Here is a 21,479-nt window from a genome sequence, read left to right as displayed (position 1 = left end):
CGGATCCTCGCCGCCGCCGCCTCTCACCGCCCGACTCGCCCGACTCCCTCCCACGGCACACCAGCCAACGTCTCACGGCACACTTGTGTGCCGCGGAACACCGGTTGGGAAACACTGCCTTACATCCTGTGGAAGAAGAGGAGGTACTGCAAATTGGAGCTGGATATCTCAGTCATGATGTGAGCAATCAGAAGTGCAGAGTGTAAATATTTTAAATAAAATAAATGTTGCAGATGCATTAGTGCATGCAAAATACGAACAGGCCTGCACCAGCCCTTTGCCACAATGTGTGCAACTTCTCTTTGGTTTGTTTATTTATTATTATTTGAACATGCAGAGTCCCCCCCCCCATCTTCAAACAAATCAGTGATACTAAAGGCAGTGGTTTTACACATCGCTATTCCAGATTAGTATCACAGGAGGTGATCCACAAAGCTTTACTTATGCTGTCTGAAGCTCAATTCTATGTTGTGGGATTGGTGCAGAAGTAGTACTTAATGGAAATTCCTTCTGGAACTGTGATAGCTCAGAAAGATAAACTTGACCTAAATTCTTTAGTTAAGCATCCAGAATTCTCCATCTCTTGAGTACAGTTGTTTACTTATTTTGTAGCACCTGCAGATTTTTTATTTTTAAAAAAATACAGGGCTGGATGCAGGCATAACTAAATCTGCATCCAACCCATATTGTTTTATTGAATGAAAAATGAAAATGAGCTAGAATCAGTAATATATCGTTTCTGTTACATGAATTTATCATGCGGTTAATTTTCTGTCATCTCTGAACGCTTAATTCTTAGTGGCTTGCATAACTTAGCTTAGAAAATATATAACTGGATCACAAATTCTGCCTAAGGGGAAGCTGCTAGCTCTAGCAGAGGAGGAAACTGAAACTATTCTGAAATGGTCAGTTGCAAACCCTGCTGACAGTCAAATGGTCATTACTGATTCCCAAACTGTCACCTATCACTGCTAGATAAATGAATCAGACCATTGACAGGAGCGTTATGGTAGCACATGAAGCCTTGGGTCCACTGATGCGAGGGCAAAATTCATCTAAGACTTCAGGGCAGGCAGGCTGGCTGGCTAGTTTTCTGAACAAATACTTTCAGATTACTGCATCCTTTCCCACTCCCATCCCACCTCCCTGCTGTATCAGTAAGTTCTTCTCATTCGTTCTTTCATACATGCATACTCATTGATGAATCTGTGTGTGTGTTTTGTAGAATGAAAATGATGGTGTGCCTGATGTTCTGCATTGGCCTGCATATTTATTTACTTATTTAAAATATATACTGGAAATGGCCAGGTCTCTTCTTCAGCTCAGTGAAAATAACCCGGCGTATGAGTATCAGGCAACGATGGCATGTAACACACAATAATGTGACATTCTTAACACATTGTCCTGCATTGGAGCATGCATTTGTGTATATGAAGCTGTATGTAAAACATGAGAGGCACAGCCCACAGAATGTCATGGTCCAGTTTATAATGTGAGCAAATGCCAGCACAGGGCTCTGTCTGGCTTTCTACATTGACTAGAGAGAGAGAGAGAGAGAGAACAATATTATATGTTTGCATAGCCCAAGTCATTAGTTAATGAAATAAAAAAACTTGCTTACAGTAACATAAATCACAATGTAAGAAGTTTGAGGAACGATCCTTAACCCGTCCCATGGATATTTCAAAATAGGCCGTTTTTATTTCCCTTAGAGCATGGGTAGGTAGCCTTCCTCAGCCCAAGGGCCACATTCCATACTGGGCAACCTTCAGAGGGCCACATGCCACTGGTGGGTGGGGCAACAGATGTGACTCTGTACCATAGATTATTGCCTAGCCACATAGAAAGCCAGAGGTTCCATACATACATCTCTCCATCCAGGCAAACAGAAGATGCATTGTGACAGTTCAGTGACATGTGCTAGCCAGGCAGGAGAACTGGAGAAGGGTGTGCTGCAGGGGCAGTAAGGAGTGTGACCTGGTCCTGGTGAGAACCTCTAGAGCCAGATAAATAGTGAGCAGCATTTGTTCCCTGGGCCAAAAGTCCCCTGCCTTAATAGCCTGGCTGTGGTGGGGTCTTCCAAACTAGTAGCACCCCCAGTGTGTAAGAACATCTGCCTGTATTTGAGGTTTGCCTCTGAAATCTAGTCCTGGCAGCTACATGATTAGATGCAATGAGCTATCAGGGGATCACTGTGCAGAGAGCCAGAAGGCATTTCCTGTGGCAGCTCACTTTTTTAAAAAAAGAGGAACAGAAACATGAATTTCACCACCTGTTTGGTTATTGATTACTTTGAGCAGGAGATGAAAAACTGGCAAAGGTTTTGTTTTAGTGCTAAGCTCTCTCTTTAGTGCTTGATTTGAAAAAGACCTGTAAACTGTGTCTTATTACTCTCCCCCCCCCCTTTCTGTTCTGCTAGATCAATATGCATTCTGTCGTTATATGATTGACATGTTTTCGCACGGGGATTTGTATACAGGTACTTGAACTGAACTCTATCATTGCACTCTCTGTTTCGCGGAGAGCTTCTGCTTTGTTGTGCTCCTGGAATGTGTGTGCTTTTTTCATTTGTTAAAAGCGGAAATGAAGCCTGTGCAAAGAGAGTTTAAATAAAGCATATCAACTAATGGCTATATTATTAAAGCTTCTAATACTCTTTTCTATAATTGCATGCATTGAAATTAATGGTGATTTAAAAGGTGACGCCAGTGGAAACCTAAGAATTAAACCATTTGCCTTAACCATCAATTGGCGTGGAATTTATATCTTTTGCATGCATTTATGCCATAGAAAGGATGGGATAGATGTGCAAAGTTAAGAGTGGGTTTGGTTTAAAGTTCTTTATGTCATCTTCAAAAGTGTAAAGAAAATGAGAAAGCCCACCACATTTATGCTTACTCCTTTTGTTACATGCAGATGTTAAACGTTCATATGAAACACATCTGTTAAAAATTTAGAATGGGATCTCCAGCACAATGAGTATATTCATCATATGTCACTCCAGTGTTCACTGCTGTTAATTTGTGATGGTTGCTGGTTAAGATGGTTTTGCATGCTGGAGCTGTCAGTGAACTTAAAGCCTTATGGTACCTGAGGGTATCAGTTCCATCAGGCATCAGCTTTGAACATGTGCATAGGGTATGTATCAATGAATGAACTGTATTCTGTGATGAGCTTACCACCAGAATGAATGGTGAAGAAAGAATCTGCCTTTTTGCCCATGTGAAACATAAACAATCTTTAGACAAAACACCCATTTATGAGATTCTGATGTTTGAGCCATGACTACTTATAAAGAAGGTATGCCCCTTCACTGAGTATGTTCTAGGAAACTGTTCAAAGAAAAATTTTGCAAGAAAATTATGGAAGAAACTTGAAAACAACTCAGATCCTCTATATAATAAATGTAGTAGTTAGATGTAAAACAGTTGCTATTCATGATCCAGGAGCAGCACAGCTACTTATCTCATTGATTTCAATTGCACCTTTGAATGTCTGTTCCGCAGAAAGCTGGCCAAACTGAACAATCCTGTGCATGCTTGCTCAGAAGTAAGCCCCATTATGTTTCATAGGGGTGGCTCCCAGGCACATAGGATTGAAGCCAAAAATGTCAGTGCCAGATGTCTACAGTGAAGCTCCTAAATCTTGGCAAAAATCAAGCGACTTGTTCCACCATATCAGGACCCAGATACTACTACTTCCACCATTATGGTAGATTCTTCCATTTATTTTTGCTAGCTTATTCTTACCAAGTTAACAGTAATTAATGCCTCCTAAATATATTGCTTTTGTACTATGGGCATTTCACAGTTCTTCATGCTGTGTAAAAACTGAACTTAAAGAAGATAAATAAATTCCTTCTAGTGATTTATCCAAGACTGCACAAGCTGATTTGCACACATGCAACAGGACTTCCATTTCCTTTCCTCCCCTAACCCTATGTATCCATTTTGGGGGTTGGGGGGGCTGGAGAGGAAGTTCTGTTGCACATACAGAAGGATACAACCTAGTGTTTTGTTTTCCACTGTCTTGTTCTTTTATATCCCCCCCAAAGTATAAGGTAGCATATAACAAATTTATAAAAGTGCAAATAGATAACTAAATAAGATATAATAAAGGATACCAATATATTAACAGAATTCTGAAAATGCAAAATACAGTGGTGCCTCTCAAGACGAAAAGAATTCGTTCCGCGAGTCTTTTCGTCTTGCGATGTTTTTCGTCTTGCGAAGTACGGCCCGTCGCAACTGCACCTCTTCAAGCGGCTTAAAAAAAAAGCGCAAGACGTTTTCGTCTTGCGAAGCAAGCCCATAGGGAAATTCGTCTAGCGAAGCAACGCAAAACCGCAAAACCCTTTCGTCTAGCAAGTTTTTCGCCTTGCGGGGCACCACTGTACCCCAACAATACAGTCAAGCCCAGATAAATTACTCTAAAAATATGCTAAACGCATCAATTAGCTTTTGCATTTTCTCATGGGATGTATTAAGACATCTTATTTTGCTATACAACTTTTTTTTGACCTGCAAGACATTGTCATACAGGATTTCCTCCCACCACCACACTTCCAAATGACACAAAGACTTTCACTCACTTGTATTCAGAAGACTACTCTCCTCTTACCTGTGTAAAACATTCAGCATCTTATTCAGTACTGGGGGAAGTGGTGGTGGTGGTTTGAAAGACAAGTCTTACAATATCATCTCAGAATCTCTTATCAAATACCCTTTAACTTACCATTCCTCCTTTGTGGAGAGTAAAAGAATGTCCGATATGAGTAATGTCATCCAATGGTCCTCCTCTGCTGTCTTTAAGAGGAACTACACAACAAGGTAATGTTGATGTTTTCTCTTCAGGAAGCTATCTATTTCCCTTTTCAGGTAAGGAAGCATGCTACTCTGATATAGCTCATATCTGAGACTGCACAAAAGCTACAATGGAGAAAAGAAAACAGGATTGTTCACCTGTAATCATTATTTTGTTTCCTGTGTAGTCACATCATGGTCTCCTTCCCGCTCCTAGGGCCTTGTTGAATTCCTGCCTGTCATGCACACAAAACCAACAAGAAAAAATATGGTTCCCTTACAACAAATGTATATATGTGTACATTTTACATGTGCCCTTGTTTGCTTCTAAAAGAAACATTTCATTGAGCGTTCTTTTTTCATATGACCTTAAAAATACCCATGGTGATTCAGTTCCTAGTAATCTGAGTTGCTGCCTGCCATGGGAGAGTGTTGCTGACTTTGATTACTTGCAGTCAGTGTAAATGAATAGGCTCAAGGCTGCACTTAAATTCTTCCATGTTAAGCTACTGCCTGGCTCAGTTAGACATGGGTTATAAAAGGTGCTTCTATGGCATGTGAGAGATCTGTGAAGAGACTGTAAGTTAAAACTGATGTTTCCTACAGGTTTACCGTAATTCACTTGGGGTGAGGGGGGGGGCGGACTTTGCCTAAATGTTTCATCCACTTACGTGAAAACAAAAAAAGGGCTTATAGCTGCTTTTAGATTCCTCATTATAGGTAACAGGAATGAAACAAAGCTTCAGATTTACCAGATCAGATTCAGACCCGAGTAACAAATAAAATTGGAATGACAATTTGTGGATCTAAAACAGGTTGGGCTGCTTCCAAATGCTACAGATACATCTTGTGGTCACTGCAAAGCCCTAGTTTTTTATTTAGCCACTACATTTGTATCCCACTGTTTCGCCAAGAAGGTCAGGGTAATTTGTGTGGGCTTATTTTTCCTTTTGATGTTCACAACAACAGTTTAGATAGAGAAATGGTGAGTTGCCCAAGGCCACCCAAATCACTTTATGGTTGAGCTGAGATTTCTACCCAGGTTTCCCCAATCCAAATGAGACATTGCTACCTGGCTTTCCAGTATCCTTGCCAAAGCTCTCGTTTATTTGATGGCCGATGCAGATTACAAAATTGGGGATTATTTGCTGGTTTGACATTTTGTCTTTTCCTCCTTTGATACCATGCTGAGATCATTTCTTTGCACATTCTTAAATCTGTCTGAAAGGGAAGGCATAATACAGAATAATTTCAAGCACATTCTAGGAGAAGCATAGAAAATTAAGACTTAATCACTGAATCATTTAAGTCTAATCAGGTATTATTTATCACGAACCATTCTTTCTGTAATTACAATTGCCAGCACCAGAGACGTTTCTTTATATTTCTATTCAGTTATGCAAAAAATATCAAAAAGTGGCTTACTTGGTGTCAACCTTTTTTTGATCACAATTTGTCAGGAAGTACTTCTGCGCAAACCCCATTGAAATGTAGCAGAACTGCACCCAGCTCCTATTCAGTTCAGTGGAGCTTGGGCAAAGAAACATCTCTGTATATTACACCCTGCACTGTAGATCTTTTTTGACAAAGATTTCTTTGTTTGAAACATTTATAGCCCACCTCTCAAGGCTGCTGACAGTAGTAAGTGAAGAACAAAATTACAAAAAGCAGCAGAGTACAAACAAGATAAAAGGTAGCCATTAGTGTGAATAGACATCCTCTTGAGATAAAAACAGCCCCAGTGTAGCAAGTTAAAACACAAATCAGTTAACATGCCCAAAGCCTTCCTAAATATAGCTGCCAATTAATACTTCACTTCATGCATGGGATGAAACCAACAAGAGCTTATGCTTTTAAAAATAAATAGTTTTAAGGAGCCACAAGACTCTTTGCTGTTTCTCCTACATAGGTTTTAGCTATCTGGTGGAAAGTCTGAGTACAGTCACTAAATAGACCTTATCTCTGATCTCAGCTAAGCATACATCTGGGAATGTTGATGCACACAAGAGGAACTCTGATAAATAGAATAGCGGGGGAGGGGAGAGAGCTGGTATGGAAATAGGATTTCCTCAAATGTTCTGCTTCCAAATACAAATGAATTAGAAGCCACTAGAACCCAGTGCAGTTATTTCTATAAAGGGCTTAGGTGCACCCTATATGTGGCTCACCATTATTTATGTTTAAATATAACAACCCAGGCAGTGTTCTGGACTAATTGCCATTTCCAAATACTTTTCCTATGTAGCCTACATGGTGCATTTTTACAGTAGTCCAGGGTGATGTAACACATGCTCTTCTGGCCAAAACGGCAGTTTTCAAAAGTCACAGTTGTCATACTAGCCTCACTTCGGTTAAGGCACTTCTGATCTTGTGGAAACAAACAAATTCTTCTTCTTCTTCTTCTTCTTCTTCTTCTTCTTCTTCTTCTTCTTCTTCTTCTTCTTCTTCTTCTATTAGTATTTTGGGAATAATAATAATAATAATAATAATAATAATAATAATAATAATAATAATAATATTTTTTATTTATATCCCGCCCTCCCCAGACGAAGCCAGGCTCAGGGTGGCTAACAACAATAAGCTTTTAATGTGTGACATTTTGTTGCATTTTTGTCTCTTCTGTTGGAAGCCACCCAGGGGGAAAACCCAGTCAGATGAGTGGGGTACAAAAATAAATAAATCATCATCATTATCATCCAGGGTCAGGGTTGGATCCAAGAAACTTCCCAAATATGAACCTACATTTCCTTACCCCATCCAACAAAGATTGAACCCCCATGTCTGGATCAGCTCTATCGAACAGGATAAGCTTCCTTGTCAGGTTAAGCATCAGTTTGTTGCATCTGCTCAGTTTGACATTGGTTTGGCACTTCAGCAGCCTCCCTAGAGAAAGATGAAAAGGAGAGAGAGAGACAAAGAATGTCACTCAGATATTGATGGCATTGAACTCTATATCCCTGAATGATTTCCCCCAGTAATTTCATGTAGATGATGATGATGATGATGATGATGATGATGATGATGATGATTTATTTCTACCCCACCCATCTGGCTGGGTTTCCCCAGCCACTCTGGGCAGCTTCCAACAGAAGGTTAAAAATACAGTAAAATATCAAACATTAAAAACTTCCCTAAACAGGGCTGCCTTCAGATGTCTTCTAAATGTCAGATAGTTGTTTATTTCCTTGACATCTGGTGGTAGGGCATTCCACAGGGCAGGCGCCACTACCGAGAAGGCCCTCTGCCTGGTTCCCTGTAACTTCGCTTCTCGCAGGGAGGGAACTGCCAGAAGGCCCTCAGCACTGGACCTCAGTGTTCGGCTTGAAAGATGGGAGTGGAGACACTCCTTCATGTTAAATAAATAGCAGGGGGGCAAGTTGGAACCTCTTGGAACCACATAGGCCAGTGTTCAGGGCATCACATCGATGTCCTCCAGCACCATCTTTTGAGATTGCCCAACAAGCTTCCCATCCCAGTGTTGGAAACCCTGCAAGTAATGAAGGTGCTCTCCTTCAGATTCAGAAAGTCACCTGTTGGCTCAGGAGTATTGCTGGCAGGTGTGGCATCACTGGCTGAGTGGAGCTAGTCCCACAGGTTCCCTGCAAAGCCCCTTCACAAGTCTGCAAGTGAATGCCCGAAGCAAGCTCCAAATGTATGCATGTTTCTAACAATAGTCGCTCAGTTTGCAGAACCAGTGAGTTGTCAACAGATATATATGCTCCTTATAGAAAGAATGATCTGAAACAGAAATGTGTGTGTGATTTTCCCCTACCTCTTGCCAGTGTTGTATAGCGGTTGCAGTGCTGGACTAGAACTAGAGTGGCCTGTGATCCAAACCATGTTCAGCCATGACTCTCACTGGGTGGCAAGGGCCAGCCACTGTCACTCAGCATGATCTACACCATAGGGCTGCTCTGAGGATGGAATGGGGAAGATCCAAGCATGCTTGCAGAGCTCAATGAAGGAAGGGTGGGATCATGATGCTGATGATGACCTTAATAAATTGTCCCCCAGTTAAGCAGCCCTGGCTTTTATAGCTTAGTCCTGAAAATGAAGTCCTGCTCACTGTGTTTTCTTTTCAGTTTAGTGAACTTGCCATTAGCTAGTATTGGTAACTGCATAAAACGATGCTGTCTTTTTTCAGTACTGCACATAGGCTCTTGTCGTTTTTGAGCAGTGTGAGCATGATGAAGAGTGCTGCTTATTAGGGCTCTTCTGTCAGCAAAAAAGGCCACTGGAGTGCAGAGGGGACAAAGAGAAAGGAATCCTGGGGAATCAAATGACATCTTCTTGTCATATTAAATCCATCTTGTTAGGATTCATGGAATATTTTCTAGCTATATAGAAATTCTCACCACTACTGCTTCACATTAGCTCCAGAAATAGTGTCGCGAGCAATTGTCTCAGCTTATGTCTTTTCTTCAAAACAGTGCTTTCCTCTTTTAAAGTTTGTCTTCATTGTGTACACCTGCTCTCTTTGGTTTATGACTTAAAATAGTTTGGTCTTTCGTGGTAGCTTCATTTATATTTGCTTAGTGAAGCTGACAGTTCACACCAGAGCAAAAGATTTATGTCAAGTAGTGCCTAATTGATCCTGTAAACTGCAATCTGAAATTCTAGAAGGCTGCAGTCCACAATAATAAATGACATATTATGTGCACCATTCAGAAAATACATCTGAAAAATGTATCCATCAGCAATCATTATCTGAAGTGATTAGCTCACAACTGGGAACAATACTATATATGAAATGCATTTATGTTCATCTTCTCATTCTAAATATGCTTTACAACTTTCTTCCGTATAGTAAAATATATTAATATAATTATTCAGAATATAAATGCCCCAATCTAGCTCTAGATCAGTGCAAATAGCCCAAGAGAAGAGTGCAGGTTTTGCACTAAGGACCTAGGTTCTTCACTTTAAAGTGACTGGATCTTCACTTAAAAGAAAAATGGACTGGAAAAGGTTTCTACCTGAGACCTTGGAGAGCACCAGTACATCATGGTGGGCTAAATAGACCAGTGGTCTGATTTGGAATAAAGCATGTTAATGTCTTTGCGTGGCATAGAGTCTGCCTGCAGAAGGTCCAAGGGCTCAGGGCTCAGCTTAAAGGCTCTCATATAGCAAGGTTAAGAAAGGCGTTTGAGTCCTTGAATAGCCACTGTCAGTCTGAATAGGCAATAGAAAGCTAGATTAGCCAAGGGTCTGCTTTGGTATAAAGCATTTTTTAAATATATCTGTGTGTTCACTTGTCCACAATCATGCTTTATTCCTGTCTCCTGCTGTTTAGGAAGAGGATGGTACTCCATTCTTTTTTTCCAGAATCTGCCTGGAATTTTCTGAAAGGTTGGGCTCAAATCAGTGGCGAAGCTTCATGCTCTGGCACCGGGGGGTGGAGAGCAGGTGGGGGCGGGGCTGGCGCACGTCTTTGGGGCGGGGCGCGATGCCTGCGGGGGCGGGGTGACCAGCACGGGCGGGGGGTGCAGCCACGATGGCACCCTGCCAGAATCGTGCTGCCGGGGGCAGTGAGCTCCCTCTGCACTCCTCTTCCTCCAACCAGTGGCTCAAATATTTTCTTTTTTAAAAAATCAAGCAAAACATACTGAATATTTTGATGGTCAATATCTAATCCCTCATACTGGAGGCAGGGGTCATCCTATTAGCATGCTTGCATGCTCCCTGGTAGATAGCAAGTGTACCAGATTATAAACGTTTAAATGATTAATTGCATTGCTGCTTGTTATAGCTGAGCTTACCAGTCCTATTACAGCATCCCCAGGATACATTGACCTCATGGAACATTAGAGGTTGCGATACTGTAATATCAGCAATAATCTTTTTAATTAAGTGCTTGGTTCTGAGCTGCACAGAACAGTTGGTTGCAATGGGAGTTGTATCTACTCTGAGCCTCCTAAAGATAGCCATAATTATGAGTTCCTTGTTTTTCACCCACCACTCCACTTTTAAACCACAAGAATACACTGCGTAATAGTTAGAAGCTGAGATTCTGTGATACAAAGTTAGTCAGAAACTTATGACTTGCCATTATTTAAATAAAAGTCAGGTGTCAGCTGAGAAGCTAGACTAAGAAGTATTGGCAGTTTGGTGGGAAAGCCTTCCCTGTATCAGCAAAATTGTGGATGGCTGTTAACTTTATTCATTTATTCTTCATGTTCTTGGAGAAAGTATCTGCAAATGTATCCTCGTTCCATTGCACTGAGATGATGCATTGAGAAAGCATGGTGATAAACTTGAGTACCCTCTTTGGTTTGGCTTCTACCAGGCCTTAACTTTCCATGTATCAGTTCTAATCCAGCTCCTCTCTTCAGTCATTGTATATTCTTCAGGAATAGGCCTTCCATCTGTTGGAATTCATGAAACAGGAGTATATTATTGGTCTTCTGCTCTTTTCTTTCTACACGCCATCCACCCAGCTATGTTTCTCAGCACTGCCTGTCTGCTCTTTCTGCTTGGATAGTTAGTTCATCACTAACAAACAACACCAAAGAATGGGTTTCTTATCTTCCCTTCAAAGTACCTTCCCCGCCCCCATGTGCGTTTTGTATACATTGGCAACATCAGCAGCATTCGCCTTTTGGCTGGGTACAAAGCCTTAGCTTTACCTTTGATTACTCCTGTCACAAACCTGACCATGAAGGAGGATTTGAATGCCCCTGTTTTACTGGATTTTGTAGGTTCTAAGACCTCCATTTGTGAAATATGCCAAAGAGGTAATTAGCTGCAACCAGTACCCCTAAATTGTGCTTCCCATCCTCAAGGTGGACATCTTGGAAAGACCACTAAAGAAGGTGTACTTGGGTTGCTGGGTTTCTTTCTGCATTCTCAGTGTATATGGTCTTCTGAAGATCATTATCGTTACCTGAAGATGTAGCCATGTGGGGTTAGATTTGAGCTTGCAGAGTTATTCCAAAAATGATATTTTTATTGAGAGATAAAGGCATTAATCAGTGCAAACAATTTAGAAATGAACATAAAAGGTTACTATAATTATAATATCTTTCTCTGAAGGGAAGGTAGTTTTCTGAGGAGGCCCTAAAAATGACAACTCCCAGAGGTAAGAAGCCTTTTACCTAGGTGGGTGATTTCTCCTCTTAGGCACAGCCTCTCTTTAGAGTGATTTTTTTTTTAGCTTTGCAAGTCTTGGACAATCATGGCTAGTAGGTTCAGGCTTGGTGTATTTAGCAGATTAGGACCAGCCACTGTTGACATTAGCTTTGAAGATGGGCTGTCATGGTTAAGTTTTAATTATGCAAGGCAAATTAGGCAGGATAGGAATAACAGAACAAAAATTATGCTTCAGTGCCGAGTTAAGTAGCAAGAGTTATCAGGTGGTTAGTCAATGGGTCTGCTATGAGTATGACTTAGGGATATTACCCAAAGGGTTTCAGATCTTTCAACATGGTTGAAAATTACAAAGGCTCTAAATGGATACGTTTTCCACAAGGTCCTGCTATAATATGAATGACCACCACTTATTTTTCCAATAAACATCTGATTGACTACAATCTTATTAACAGCAGGGTTACTAGTGGCGGGTGGTCAGCCTTTTCTTATATACAGCCTGGCATTAATGTCAAGGACCATTTAGACATGGACTGTAATGATATTTGTATTCCACTTTCTCAGTTCTCAGTATGGTTGTGAGGTAATTTAAAACTGTGCTTTGAACCTATTCAGGGGAGGGCAAATTGACTTAGGATACCCCCTTTAACATATTTAATCAAAAGAATGGATAAAATATTAATTCAGCTCTTCTATTCTGTGTCTCCTCATCAAAGTGAATAGAGAGGCATTTAATAACACATGGAAACATAAGATAGGCCTTTTATCAGGATAGAAGAGGGCCCTTTCAAAAGAAACATTTTGACCTAGGGGTCTTTTTGCATCTGCCAAGTTGAAGTTTTTTTCTGTTTTAATTTTTTTTATATACTCAGGCCCTAAAGCAAACACCTGTAGGTGCTAGACCATGTCCTCTTCTGGGGAAGTCTGTGGCAGTTTAATGATCAGCCATCTTTTTTCATTACTGGCTTACTCAACCTCCTGAGCATCAGCCCTTTATCAGCTTCCATATTTTTTTTTAATTCTGGTTGTGTAATTTATCACATTTCCTTTGCATGGCAATGGGCAAACTAATTGGGCTTTAAATAATTTTTATCAAACTCTTTTTAAAAAAAACACAAAAAACCTTTAGCTCAATTTCTTTATTAAAACTTTTCCTGAAAGTCACTCACCTGTCCTTGGAATGGTTCACACTTGCCATAGTCCACTTGATATCTTCACACTTGATTACTGAACATTCAGTGATTTGCAGCTGAATACGTAATCTGCCTTCTTTGAAAGAACCATGTTGGATGTGGTGTCCAATTATAAGAAATGTCTGAGGAGTTTTATGTAGCAATGCGTCAAGTCCTTTTGGAACTGGCTTCCTCAGTGAGCATTTAGCTTTTGGGGTATGCAGACATGAGAGAACTCATCTATTTTCTTACAGTTCTCTCCTAGCGTGTCTTTTTGGTACACATGGATGGTGCCATATCTGCACACTGTCAAGTATGGTGCCTAGCAATTCAAGCACCACCCTAACTCCCAAAACAAACAGGAATAAAAGATGGTTCTAGATCTGGATTGGGTACAACAATAATAGAAATAGCGAAAAGAAAACAGCTAAATGCATTTGACTGAAACGAAAAATACTCATGTAATATAAGAATCGGTAAGGTGGTCCAGGCAAGCAGTTCACAGTAATCAACAAGAGTTGGGCAAGAAAAACCAGTCTACACATATGTACTTCACTTCATGTTGCAGTAATCTAGGATAGTTTCAGAGTAAAACATCAGAGCTTTTGCATAAGGGCCTAAAATTCAGCTAATTGGGAGGTGTATGATCAGCTGATGGCAGAATGCATGGCGCAGAATACTGTTTGGTTTGTATTCTGAACCAGGTAATTAGGTTTCGGTGACATCTTTAGTCTTCCCTATAGCAAATAATTCATGTGTGCAAATAATTGCTTCTGATGTACTCACCATTAGCTTTCAAAGCCTTCCAGTCTTGTTTTTAAGATTTGGGCAATAGCTGGGAAGTCATGGGTCAAAATTCCTCATGAATTGTGTTCAGAAGTATTCTGATGTGAGACATGCGTCTCTAGAATGGGTTTAGGCAGCTCTCCGTGGCAAAGTTGGATGACATCTGGTTTAACTCTGCAACAACAAAGTTCTGAGTTTTGCTATGGCCTGATGATGATTGCTTTTTGGTAACACAGAGGTGGGTTTTCCAGTGGTGGGCATCAGTACTGCAGAATAACCTCTCTGCTGAAATACAAGAGGCGCTTCAGCTTTGGCATCCCACCAGCTATTTTTTGTTTGTTTGTTCTAAACCATTTTAGTTGCTATACATTTGTTTGTGATGTTTGTGGCAATGTCTTACCAAGCAAACGCCTGCAAGCTTCCATGCAATTTTCCAAAGTATAAAAGTGTGGGAGGTTCATTAGCTTCTAGAATTCTCCAGTGAACATAGTATTCTGATTACACAGGAACATAAGAAGCTGCCTTCCACCTAGTAGGGCCATTGGTCCCTCTAGATTACTACTGTCTACACTGATTGGCAGCGACTGGAGCTGGCAGGGATTGAATTTTGGATCTTTTGCATGCAAAGCATGTGTTCTCCCCTTGAGCTATGCAGCCTTTTCCTGTTATTAACAGAAACAAAAAACTCTTGTAGGAGCTTTATTCACCAAAACGGATACATACATGCTTTTAAAATAAAGAGAGTCCAGGCTGCTCAGAGACTGTTAAAAAGAAAGTGCAGTCCATGCGTGCTTAAGTAGGCACTACATTGAAAATAATGTTTTCTTTGTTCATCAATGCTCTCTCATTCCTGTCTTATGTGCAGGGCCGCCGCCTCACCTTTGGTTTCCACAGACCCCAGCAATGACACCTGCAATCCCCGCTGTTGAAGGCAAGTTCAGTTTCTGTTCTTAAAAAAATTACTCATAGATTCTTATGGAGAATCCTAACCCTGCTTTTACTGAGGCCAGCCTTATGAACTGTATCCAGTGTTGTGTGAGCAAAAATGAAACTCACATAATGTATGACTTTCCCATAAAGTCTCTAGGGCTGTTTAGGGGGGCTCTAATGAACATTGTGGGCTATGTCTTGAAGGCTGCAGTGGAATCACCTCAAAATCGTGAACCTTGATCAAGTAGAGCAGGATTCCCACCCAATTTCAGGTGGATTCCTCAGATGACACAGTCCACAATGTTTGCCTGCCTCTCCTTCTCCACCACTCTGGGATGACTTTTCATGGGGAGTACAGGGAGCTGAGACAGGAATGAAAATGGCAGCTAGTCATGATGGCTATATTACATCTAGGATTGAAGACATTGTGCTTTTGAGTAGCATCATGAGCAGGAGAGTGCTACTGTGCTAGCACCCTGGTTGTGGGCTTCCCCCAGGCATCAGGTTGGCCACTTTGAGACTCAAATGCTTGACTAGAAAGGCCTTGTTCTGCTCCAGCAGGGCTCTTCCAATGGCTTTAACCATTGCACAATCTGCCTTCTGCTCACACAGTATTGACAACAACCCAATAACTTTAGTGGATTTTAAACAGGTTCAAGTTATAAAAGTAGATCCTCACTCATTTTTGCTACTGCATTCTTAAGACTATTGCTTTAGACTGCATGCTGCAGATTAATAGCCTTGAATATTTACTTATTTTAGCAGTTTTTGCGCCACTTAATTACACTTGACTCTAAGCTTCTATATTTTTCAATCAATACATTATTTTTCTTGGCAGTTTTAGGAGCTGTATCCAACAGTACCCCTTGTGGAAGGCGATTATTCCCCTCTTCTTTCGGCAATTCCCTGTGCTGTCACCACAGATCTGTTCTAGAGGGTTGGGAAACTCTGTGGAAGGTGAAACAGGGGGCTACAGGAGAAAGGGTGAATTTTCAAAAATCCACTCATTTCCCCCTTCCATTAACAGAAGCTTCTGCTGGATCAAAGAGGCTTCTGTGAATAGGACAGCATAGACTCAATTGGATTCAGTCTGAAAACAGTCACCATTTGCTGCTTCATAGGTTAACTGTTAAACAGGCTGGCCTTGTGTCTGACTTTATACAATTCTCTCATTGAAGGTCTGTCATAGAACTGTTTTCTACATGAAGGCAGCCTGTATGTGTCTTCAACCTTTTCCACCCAGGAGCCACATTTAGGTTGTGGCTATTGTCAACATGTCCTGTTTAATGAGATTCCCAGAGGCACTTGATTGACTCATTTGAGAAACAGGATGTTGGACTATATAGGCCTTTGAACAGCGAGTGTCTTCAAAGATTTTTACTGATGAGGGGAGGACAGCAGCGTATTTTAAGAGCATTTTTTTTCAATTATATTTTACACTTCATAATAACTATGGCAATGTTGTGAGCACAGTATAGTCACCCTTTGTGAAGTGAAGGGATTTGTATGTAGTACAAAGGCCCATTTCCCTGAGTCAGAAAGCAGTTGTTCAGTGTGCCCTTTCAAGAAAGAAATAATAGGGTTTGCCTGGACGATAATAACATGTGTTCTGAAATAGAGGTGTCCCATGCCATAACTAAATAACAAGCCCTGACAACCCTGTTCAAGTTTGTATTGAAACTGCCCCCCAAAGGAAAAGATTCTGCAACTTTTAAAGAAGTTTATTCTTTTGCCGAATCATCCTTGTAGCTAGAAACGTTTCCTAATGCTTCACTGGAATCTGTCGCATTTTAATTTGAATCCATTGCTCTCCTGTCCACAGTGGGTAGAGTGAAAAACAGTTCTCCTTTCTTGACAATATTTTAAAACTACCAACATATTCCCTCTTAATCTTCTTTTTCTCTAAGCTAACATACCAAGCACTTTCAGGGTTTCCTGATGTGATTTGTCTTCTAAAACTTTTATTATCCTCATAGTTCTTCCAACTTGTCAATAATGTTCTTTTTTGAACTGTGCTCTTCAGAACTGAATACAATACTCCATCTGTTATCTCCCTCATCTTTTCAGCCTACTCTCTGCCTACAATTTCCCTTTAAATTTTGTGTAATATCTGTGAAGCTACTCAATTCTCTTTCATGTTCCAAGGCTTCATTTTGCAGCCTACACAGCAGCAATATACCTAAACTTCTCAGGGTAAAATGGCCACAGGGTGTGAGTGTGCGAGACACACATCATATACGCTACCCTGTGCTCTTTGAAAGATGGGCAAGAGGAAAATGTAATAAAGTTTTGTTGAAGCATTGTGAAAATCTCCCCTTCTGATTTTTAAAAAATTATTTAGGAAGATTTATATACCACTTAATAATAAAAAATTATTGGTTTTTGTAATAGTATAAAATATTCATTACAAATGAAAATGAAAGCAGACTGCTTTTCTTGTAATGATCAGCATGTTTTAAAGGATCATTAATCTATACACATACACTATCTATATCTATATCTATATCTATCTATCTATCTATCTATCTATCTATCTATCTAATTAAAAAGCAAGTTCCTCTGACAGACTGTCCTATGGCTAGAGCAAGGAAAAAAACCAATCCTTGATTCCCAGTTTGAACCTTACATTGTCTGGTGTTAAGCAGATTTTTTTTCTTGTTGTTTTTGATGGATGCAACTGTTCTGTTCCTCCTCTGCTTATTAGCAAATCCATATCCTTTAGGAACTGAATTCTGCTGTTTCAACCTGTTTGTCATTATAGTAAATATACATTGTCTTAAGATGTAATCACTACTTTAAGTTTTAAAAGTAATGAAATTAATATTTAGTTTCTATTCTTGAGAATTATGACTTATGCATCTTCTTGAGGAGTTTTAGCCATTATTGAATGAACAATGTATGTTTCATATCAGTGGTGGCTGTGTGCAATAATTTTAGCTAATTAATGCATGCAGCTGCAGTAATGGTGAACAAGACATACACAGCTGAATCCATGCGCCTTGTAGAAAAATAAATGGGCCGTATTTTCTTTCCAAGAACTCAGTTATCAGAAGTCAGTGGGATTTATTCAAGAATGGAGACCCAAAAGAAGGCAATAAATGAGCTCCTTACAAAATTTGACACAAAGAAACAGCATGTTGCGTAGAGCTGGTTGTCTGGGGCTGTAGTCCAGCATTTAAGTTTGAGAAAGAAATGTGGATCATAGGGATAGTCTGTGTGGGCACAGTCTGGAATTATGGAGCACTAAGTAATAACTCTAGAGACCAAGAAAGATAAATTTAGTATTATCTGGAACAAGAGTGACACTTTGCATTTGAAAAGCTCCGAGCAAAGATGAACAAAATAATGATTAAAAATGGAAGGATAATTATTTCTTTGAAAGCGAGCATTAACGAAACAGTTTGCTGAACTGACGTACAAAATTGTAGGTTAAAAAAAGCAACAAAATAGAGGAGAGATAAATGACAGTTTTATTCATGGAAAATAGAGCATTTCTGACATTTAGCTCATTGAGGTGGGAGCTACACACGTGATACAGGACTGTCACTGAAAAGTTTCATGTTTCCCCCTCTTCATGCAGCAGGCAATTTCTACACATACTCCCACACCCCTCTCTATCCCACATTTTGGCAAGTAAGGGGTTTTATCTGAGTTCAAGGACACATTCCAGCCAGGCAAAATATCCAAGTGGGGGTGCAAAGCTGGGCTGGTGAGGAATGTGGCCCTAGCAGAAGCCCTGAAGGAAAAATAAGAGAGGTTTGGAGGAGTATATTTGACTCCTGAGCCTAGATTTGCTCATCCCTGAGCTAAGACAACTGGCATATTATAGGCCATTTGCACTCCGTTTGCTAGTGTTTTTTTTAGTGCACACTTTTAAACCTCCCTGGGACTCAGTTGCCTAACACAAAGTGGATTTGTAATACAGAATGGAGAATAAAAACTCTGCTGTTCATGTTCTCAGTCAATCAATCTACAGTCCCTTGAAGAATAAAAATCAAATGAAATGTCTGAAATTGAATGATATGTTAACTATTGTATCATTACTGAACAGCAGTCTTGTCGCTTACTGTTCCAGTTATTTGTGTGGTGTGTGTGTGTGTCTAGGCATGTGTGTGACAAAGCTTATTATATATATATAACATGCTTCTTTATACAGTTCTCTAAGACTGTTGTTCTATGACAGCAAACAATAGCTGTTTCAAGCATTTGTCATTCTACACTTTTTTCTCTTGCAAATCAAAGTGATTGATTTTATATTTTGATTGGCAGGGGCAGCATGGCATGTATTGGGAAATTTCCATTTCAAAGCATTAACAATTACATTAAAAGGTTCACAGATTGCCTTAATATTTCTGTAGTTTTAAAATAGTTATTTCATAAGTTTAGGGGATTTTTTAAAAAAGAAAAAGAGAGGGATGATAAATGCATATATAATCATACTATTGCAAGTGTTGGACTTGTAAAATATCAGGATAATTATACTGCTCACATTTGCAGCAATTTCCCTTACCTCATTGCTAACAAGAATTGAAAGGATAGTGCATATCGTGCAGGGCAATTCATTCTAAAAAGCTAGTACAGAGATACATACAGAGCTTGGATTCTAGTAAACTATTTTTGTGTGACATGGGCAGTACATGTGCATATTATGCCCTATTTTTACATATAATAAATTGGAGGGAGTTGACAGGCAGTGAGGAGCATGTCCACATGCAAACAATATCTACATCAGGGGTGGAGAAAAGGGTCTGGTTGGCAGGCCAGAGACATACCCCCACATTCCCACTTGGGCCAAGTCTGTCAGGTCATTAGGGTTGTCTACCTGGCATCACAGTGAAGTCAGGTGACCCATTTTGGCCTGTGCAGTTTAAAATCAAATTGTACAGGCAAAGTCCCAGTGGCCAGCTGATTCATCTCTACTTGCCCCACACTTGATGTCATATATGATACCAGGTATAGGGGCAGGTGGGTATAGCTTGACCAAAATGGCCTTGTGGGTCAGATGGGGAAGTCTGGTGGGCCCATGTGCCAGTGGTTCCCCAGTTCTGGTCTGAATTGGGAGCTCTTCTGAGGCAAAACAGATGATCTCTGAGGTTTGCCAGATGGAAGTAGGGTGGTCTCAAAGCCCCATGGCTGCTTCAGAGCTCCCAAAGAACTTAGATTCAGGCTGCCTCATAATAATAATAATAATAATAATAATAATAATAATAATAATAATAATAATTATAACCTAGCCACTCTGGGTGGCTTCCAACAGAACCCTAAAATACAATAACCTATTAAACATCAAAAGCTTCCCTAAACAGGGCTGCCTTCAGATGTCTTCTAAAAGTCTGGTAGTTGTTTTTCTCTTTGACATCTGGTGGGAGGGCGTTAACATACCCCCAAGTTCTCAAATTAAGGACAGTGGAGAAGGAGATGAGGGGTGTAGTCTTCTGTCAGGCCTAGTGTCCACCTAGAAAATAACTTTTCAGGGTTCCCCTTTTTACTTCCAATCATTGGGAGGGATGTAGAAGGAAGGCTCTTGTCTATTGAACAGAAAACAAACCCCCCACACAAATTGTTTTTATTCATCATAACTTCTCAAAACATGCACCAATCCTTCTGAAAATTTTCATCATACTTATCCAGGGGCACCTTTGTGATGTGTGGTATTTTCCTACAAATATCCCCTAAACCACAGGGCTTTAATTCTATCTCAAAATCAAGTTCAAAAGCATGTAGCACAAAGCTACCTGTACCTGCACCGTTAAATAGGCCTGACCTAGCCAAAATGAATTATAGTCTTAATGTGGAGTTTTAAAGATTTATTTAATGCTTAATAATATCTCTGTGTCACATAAACACAATGTTGTTGCAGTTGGCATGAATATAGATTAGTGCAAGGACAGACATCTATCTCAAACATAAAGCATGTTGCTGATTAGTTTTGAAAGACTCTGTTAATAGTAATACATTTCATTTCTATATTCCTGTACTTTTTCATTTCTAACTTCAAAGCAATATTTTATCAAAAGCTGAGCTAATATATAAAATATCTCCCACAAAAGTCTCTCCATAACGGTTTCCAGGGATTTTGGTAAGAAGCAAAAGATAAGCATTTGATGCATCAAAGACTTAAGTGAACCAGACCACCTTGTAGGCCCTTTTGGCATTCACTCCTGCGTAGTTTATTTTTGCTTCTGGTTATCCCCACCCCTACCCCAACAACACAGCATATTGAGGATAGCTTTTTTTCAGCACCTTTCTTACCTCCTCCTCTTGCAGATGATGGATGGGCAGGCAAGCTCTTTCAGAGTCAGCATTAATATGACTTACTACCTGTATCATCTTTGAAGTTTAAGTGTGAAAATACAGATCCTTGCAGTGCATTTCTCCAGAGAGGGTCTCATTTGTGTAACACCATGCCTTGTAACTCAAGTGCATTGCTATATTTAGAGCTTCCCATCACCAGCAGATCAACAGGCTGTTGTTACACTCAAATCGACTTTGAAGGACACTTGGCTGAAAGCCAGCACTCTTACTCCCCTCCTCCTCTCCATCTCTTAAAAGATACTTGACATCACAGGTGGAAAACATGAGATGCTGCAGAAGCCACCAAAGACCATTCAGCACAATATGCCTGACCTTTTTAGGCTTAACATTAAATCCTTCTTATTTTTCTCATCACATCTTTCAATCCTTTACTCCTTCAGAAATAAAT

General features: G+C 40.1%; 1 protein-coding gene and 1 long non-coding RNA gene across 11 annotated transcripts in view; one reads left to right on the top strand and one right to left on the bottom strand.

The window, feature by feature from the left end:
* The window catches only part of TRDN (triadin), a 176,982-nt gene that overhangs the window by 72,359 nt on the left and 83,144 nt on the right, over positions 1 to 21,479 (top strand). For 8 of the 9 annotated variants that reach the window (XM_081187676.1, XM_081187678.1, XM_081187680.1 and 5 more), the window contains 2 exons: positions 2,420 to 2,479; positions 14,712 to 14,777. In XM_081187676.1, coding sequence (XP_081043802.1) covers positions 2,420 to 2,479; positions 14,712 to 14,777 — 126 coding nt within the window. The remainder of the gene's footprint in view (positions 1 to 2,419; positions 2,480 to 14,711; positions 14,778 to 21,479) is intronic. The other variant, XM_081187682.1, reaches the window with a different exon arrangement.
* Positions 7,447 to 21,175, bottom strand: LOC308583652. 2 transcript variants are annotated; one of them, XR_014006313.1, is made up of 4 exons: positions 21,029 to 21,175; positions 13,847 to 14,020; positions 10,845 to 11,167; positions 7,447 to 7,681 (listed from the first exon to the last, which is right to left on the bottom strand). It is a non-coding gene; the product is annotated as an uncharacterized lncRNA (long non-coding RNA). The 2 variants fall into 2 exon arrangements; XR_014006314.1 differs by lacking the exon at positions 21,029 to 21,175 and having other exon boundaries at positions 13,847 to 14,212.

Source organism: Podarcis bocagei (assembly GCF_964188305.1).
Source record: "Podarcis bocagei genome assembly, chromosome: 3".
Taxonomy (NCBI): domain Eukaryota; kingdom Metazoa; phylum Chordata; class Lepidosauria; order Squamata; family Lacertidae; genus Podarcis; species Podarcis bocagei.
The sequence above is the reverse complement of the archived record's forward strand: the minus strand, read 5'-3'. Positions and strand labels throughout refer to the sequence as shown.